This window comes from Protobothrops mucrosquamatus, unplaced genomic scaffold (genome assembly GCF_001527695.2).
Source record: "Protobothrops mucrosquamatus isolate PMUCROS unplaced genomic scaffold, P.Mucros_1.0 scaffold6905, whole genome shotgun sequence".
In the NCBI taxonomy this organism is placed as follows: domain Eukaryota; kingdom Metazoa; phylum Chordata; class Lepidosauria; order Squamata; family Viperidae; genus Protobothrops; species Protobothrops mucrosquamatus.
The window spans coordinates 1-6361 of NW_015392717.1; the positions used below are offsets into that span (position 1 = coordinate 1).

General features: G+C 36.1%; 1 protein-coding gene across 1 annotated transcript in view; it reads left to right on the forward strand.

Annotated features, from left to right (window-relative positions):
- Window positions 1-405: 405 nt before the first annotated feature.
- Window positions 406-6361, forward strand: part of LOC107300399 (protein FAM227A) — a gene marked incomplete at its 5' end in the record, with an annotated part of 16411 nt that continues 10455 nt past the window's right edge. Inside the window, 5 exons of the mRNA XM_015829731.1 lie at window positions 406-552; window positions 1289-1390; window positions 3411-3515; window positions 4462-4585; window positions 5602-5709. Coding sequence (XP_015685217.1) covers window positions 406-552; window positions 1289-1390; window positions 3411-3515; window positions 4462-4585; window positions 5602-5709 — 586 coding nt within the window. The remainder of the gene's footprint in view (window positions 553-1288; window positions 1391-3410; window positions 3516-4461; window positions 4586-5601; window positions 5710-6361) is intronic.

Consider the following 6361-nt stretch of genomic DNA (forward strand, 5'->3'; position numbering starts at 1 on the left):
GATTTAATCTGCAAATTCTATAAAGATCAGGAAGCATAAAGTAGTATGTTCTGGCTTATTGTGTATATGGTAACTGTCATTTTACTTAGCTTTTACTTACAATGACTGCTTTAATCGGATCTGAGGCCTGAATCCTGCTTAATAAGCCTTAGTTCATCACTACAAGAATAACTAGGGCTTAATTTGCTTGGTACAGTGACTCCCTAGTTTGACTTATTTACCAATACATTATACATTAAACTTAATATATTCTGGGCAATATTGCACCTTGATTGAAAGATAGCTAACCATACCCATTTTATTAGGCAGACGGACATTCATTTTTTCTGAACAGATTGCTTGAGTACAACCTATTGAATTATGGGCCTATGTTTCTCATGTATTATTTCTTCCTTTGATCCTTAGATGATCACAGAAAAGAATAAACTTGTAGAGCTGTATCATTACCCAGGATATCATGAAGAGGAAATGACACCACTGCCCAATGGAATAGAGCTGAATGAAATTTTGGAGAAAGTGATTCGTGCTCAGAGTAAAACTGTAGTTGGGAAGGTAGTTCAGACCTTCGGGGTTTATGTGGCAATACTCTTACTTCTGGAGAAAAATAGCAGGGACAGATTAACCATATATTTACTTGCTTTAGCACCTGATATTAAGTGGCCTTAATGCCCCCTGGTGATGACTGCACAGGGATTTTGTTTTTTTCCTTGCTCAGCTTCAAATGAGTACAGTAGATCTAGTTATCTTTCTAATTAATAGAGTATCTAGATGCAACCACTTGGTATGAACAAAAGATTTCATCACTCGGTTACACAGGATAAAGATTCAAGGAACAACTTTTGTGATTTACAGATTGAGATGAAACCAGCTTTACAGTTTGAATTGGTTCAGTTGAGAGCATGATATTAACTATTCTCTTCAGGTTTTAACTATGCTTACTTATTCAGATTAGTTCACAATTTGGAGAGCTGAGATTCAAAATATAACTTAAACCCCTTGTTATGACTGCTTAATATAGTTCTGATTAGGCCCGCTAGGTCTAAGGTAAAACAAGATGATGGAGTAAATATACATAAAATAATCTTTTCAGACAATTCTTAAAATATCTTGACTAGTAGTTCCCAGCTGACCTCCTCCAGATGTACAAGATAGCAAGTCCCATTATTGCCAGGCTTTGTCTGTTCATAGAGGGAAGTCAGAGAATTGCAATTCCACACTTGTGGAGGGTTCGTAACATAGGAGGGAAGACAGATATAGACTATGGTATTACTCTTTTGTTTCTTTACAGACGAAGTGGGCTGTGAAAATGCTGCACAGGTTTTTTGATGTTCCAAGCACCCGAGCTGTTTTGCTGGATAGTTTCTGGTGGCAATTCCTGCACTTATATCATGTAAGGATAAAAGATGGTTATTGATTAGATTGTTAAATTCCATTTCTCCAATTTTTCATTTTTGGTTCACCATTTTTATATCATTTCACCTGTTTTAAAATAATGGTATTCCAAATCTATATCTCTAATATGTTCTATATAATTATAAAATTATAATAAGCTATTCAGAATTTTGAAATATTGGCAAAGAAAAACTATAATGGGTTTTTTTTTTAAAAAAAGTCTTATAACTATTGCTTTAATTTGGATTTTTGCATTAATAGGAGTACAGGTAGTCCTTGACTTACACCATTTGTTTAGTGATGTTCAAAGTTACGACACAGAAAAGGTGACATGACAGTTTTTCACACTTTCAACTGTTGCAGCATTCCCATGGTATGTGATCAGAATTCAGACACTTGGCAATTGACATGTATTTATGGCAGTACAGTGTCCCGGGGTCATGTGATCATCTTTTGCGACCTCCTGACAAGCAAAGTCAATGGGAAAGCCAGATTCAATTAAAAACCATGTTACTAACTTACTACTGTGATTCACTTAACAACTGTGGCAAGAAAGGTCGTAAAATGGGACAAAGCTCACTTAACAACTGTATTACTTAGCAATGGGAATTTTGGGCTCAATTGTGATTATAAGTCGAGGACTATCTGTAGCTTGCTGACCTAAGTGTCCTTTCCAGCTCTGTGATTCTGTACCATATAATGTTAAAACAATGATGTTATTAAAACCAGTGAAGTACATATTTATTATATTCACTAAGGTATGTTAACAATTTTGTATAGAGGAGAGAAAAAGTCGTATCTGATCATATATCTCAAAAATGTGAATATTGCAATCCAGAGCATCAAACATACAAATTTACAAGATTACTACAAGGATAATGCAGGAGGAGAGAATCAGACAATGTCTGTCTGTCTGTCTGTCTATCGCAGGGGTAGTCAACCTTGGCTCTTTTATGACTCGTGGACTTCAACTCCCAGAATTCCTGAGCCAGCATGGCTAAGCATGGAAACCTCTCCCTTTCTCCTCAGCATAGCTGGCTCAGGAATTCTGGGAGTTGAAGTCCACGAGTCATAAAAGAGCCAAGGTTGACTACCCCTGGTCTATCGCATTTTTGGCAAACCGACACAGTATATTGGGTGTCAAACTGGCAACCCTGCAAAAGCCATGCCCACCCCGGCTCCACAAAGGCGAAAAAGTCACGATACATCACAGTACATCACATGACACGATCGAATTTGACTCCCATGCAGTATATGATCCTTCCTCCTTCCCTTCCTCCCTCCTTCCCACTTCCCCTTCCCTTTTAACTCCCTCTCCCCTCCCTCCCTCCCTTCAAATTTATATTTCTTAAGTAAAATTGTCTGAGTAGCCTGGAATTGAGGGATAGCTTTCTTTTATTTAGGAAACTTAAATTACTTATGTATTGGAGGTTTTTTGGAAAGAAAATTAGGAACATAGAGAAGTAGATTTTACTAGAAGCCTGGGATATGTTAAGTTTTATTTTTGACAATAATAAAAATAAAATCCATCCACAATCTAATTGTTCATACAGAACTGTATTTATAAAGTCTAAAAATATAGGATACATGCTACAAATGTTAATTCAAAACCTAGATAGATTGTCCTTAAATGGTAGCATTGAAGAGGGCTGATGAACCTCCAAAGTCTGTAAGTTAACATGCAAAAGTGATTATATGACCCCAAGACACTGTAACCATCATAAATATGAGTTAGTTGCCAAGCGTCTGAATTTTGATCACATGACCATTGGGATGCTACAACATAAGTGTGAAAAATGGTCATAAGTCACTTTTTTCAGTGCTGTTATAACTTTGAACTGTTGTAAATTAAGGACTATCTGTACTTCTCAGAGGCAGTCCCATTTACATCTAATGACAGTATGCTTTTACTTTAGGCTTCTTGTCACTAGTTTTCCTTCCTAAAATTCCATTGCCATGACACTGTGGTTAAATAAATATGCCTTCAATAACTATGTAATTTATACTTCTCCCAATAGCCAAATCGAGAAATTCAGGGGCACTTGTTTGAACGCATTGCAGAAAATTATGCCAGCATTCTATTAGGCAATCACAGGGTTTCAAACCAGGAATGCATCCTCAAGGTGAGTAAAGATTTTAAGAAATACTGGACTATAAGCGATATTAGTGTTATTTTTTTAATCAAATCTTAAGTGTGATATGATTTAAATTTTAGAAATACAGGAAGACGTTTTAAATCTAAGGGTTAAAACTGGGACACTATTGAATATTACACTATGGTTTCTTTTTCAATAATCAGCTTATGGCTTCTTATTGTGTAAAATGTATGCCATCTCTTCTTGATTTCCAGTTAATACCAATGCTTCCCCCTCCTAAGAAAAATAGATAAAAATAAAGATGAACTTAATCTATTTTCATAAGCAGTCAGTATTTCTGTCAGTAGCTTTCTTTTGTTACAGTACTTATTTCTAGGAACTAGTTTTCAAGCAATACGGAAGTTCACTTGAATGTGAATTTCTGTCTACTTTTCATTAATACCAACTCAGTATCTATGTAGTTATCTACGTCTTTTTTAAACTGTGATTTAATCCGCCCAAAGTATATATTTGCTATCTTTACTCTTGTGGCACGCTACGGTTTTGGAGGAGTAAGCTAAATGCAACATCACGATCTGAGTAATTATGTAACGATTTCTACTGGAAGAAATCATTGCTCAAGCCTATACACAGAAATCTTCTTGTTTATATCTGAGCGAAACTAGATAAGATTCAACAGTATTCAGGGGGAGGGGGAATTCGGACACCTTCGGGCCCATATAGGGATTCTAGATTAAGTCCTCATTTGACTCTTCCCCCTCGCTCTGTCAGGTTAGGAGAGAAGATGATGATTATCTGACTGCCAATCATTAAACTTCTAATTGAGGGACTTTTGAAAAGATTTTAAGGAGGTTTAATATTCTTATAACACAGGTTGAAAATTAATTGGCTGAGAAATTTAAATACTCAAATACAATTGACATAGATTTATTTGAGATTCACACACACCCTCCTGCTTTGTTTGAGTTTTTAGTTTTTTCCATCACTATTGAGTCAAGCTGTGTACATCTGCTTCTGCTCCTGTTTCCCGAGGTCCTGGTTTAATACCTCTGAATTCAAAGCCCAACTTTGTGATGTATTCTTCGAGTGGCTGGGAGGTGAGATGCCATGATATCCTTACTCAAGAAATGGTCATATAAGTTTTGAACATGCACTGTCACTGCCTTTCCGCTTACTTATCCTAGATGGGAATCAAGGGATGAATCTACTACTTGTACCTTCCAAAAATTAGTTTTTTAAACTATTGCAACAAAAATGTTGATTATGGCATAAGTTTTTGTGAACTAGAGGCCAAAGTGTGCCATAATAATAATTTTTTTAAATGTTTTTTTAAGATTCTTTGTTGTTTCAGCTAGTTATATGCCAAGATAATTTGTCCTTGTATTTCTTAAGCACAGTATTTTTTATATCAGTTAGGCAACTTTATGAAAAAAACATTTAAACACAGCATGTGATATGGCATATGAAAGAATGCTGTTTATAAAGACAGCATACTCCACGCCTATACTGTAGTGTTTTATTAACTTCTGGTGGTATAACCTTTTAACAGTTATCCTGCAGTAGGTCAGGCAAAAGATCTAGAAAAGGTTCTCCATTTTTTTTCTAATTGCTTGAATACTTGGAATTTTATTGCCCTAGGTAGCTAGTGTACCTTTATTTAGGATGGTTGTCACTGTCTACCAATATATGAGTTAAAGATCAGTTGTGTTGCCTGGGCTGCATAGAAATCATATCAGTTGGAATCTCAACATATTTGGATGGCCCAGGTTGCAAGATACAGTATATGCACCAAGGCCTTTTTCCCAGTTATGAACCCGGGTGGCTCATAATCTGAAAAAAATATGATGTTGTGCTGGAACTAAACAGATCTATCCCTCTTGGCTGTATGAATACAGACTGGTTGGGAACAATAAATGTTAATCTCTTCAAATGATCTTTACGTAATCAGATAGAACATGCTATTTGAAAACACGTGTATTAATTTGAATTCATTTAGTTCTTTAAATTTCTTCCTCTCACTCCTTTTGTTTCCATATATAGTCTAAGTCATAGTCAACATCATCCACTAGATTATGATTTTTACTATGAATCCTTTTTTGCACAACCTTGTTAGGTACACTGCATGAACCAAGAAGTTTCAATAAATGGGATTACTCCCAGCTGGAACCAGAACGATCAAGGAGAGAAGATTTGATGTCAAGAAAGAAAAAAATAGGGACTGGTAAAAATCCTGATAACATTTATGTTTTTCTTTCTTACATAAAGGAAAATTATCATTGATTTTAAATGAAGTAGTTTCTCATTATGAACCATTATAAAGTATATGCCAGTTCCCCTTTTATTATATTTCAATCATGCCAAGAAGTCAAAATGAAATCAAGGTTTGTATAGAGTTGTCATGGATTAGTGTTAAATATATGATTTGCTTGCAAAATTAAAGTTTTAGTAAAACATTAATAGTACATACATCTTAAAGCAAAGATCAACTATAGTAAATAGATTAACCTGAAAACAGTGCTCAATTTGTCTGAGATTTTGTAGAACGTGAGCATGTGGATGTAAATAGCTATTGCAAGTCATCTTACTACTTTCTAATCCACTCTATCATACTAACTGTAATATAAATCTAGACACTTGGTTTAATTTTCTCAGGTTTAAGTACCTGAGTACTTAAGTTGGTTACCACGTTTAAAGCGCTCCATGGCATCGGACCTGGGTACCTCCGAGACCGTCTTCTGCCGCAGATTGCCTCCCATCGACCGGTACGCTCCCACAGAGCGGGCCTCCTCAGGGTGCCGTCGGCCAAACAGTGTCGGCTGGCGACCCCCAGGGGGAGGGCCTTCTCTGTGGGAGCCCCCACCCTGTGGAACGAA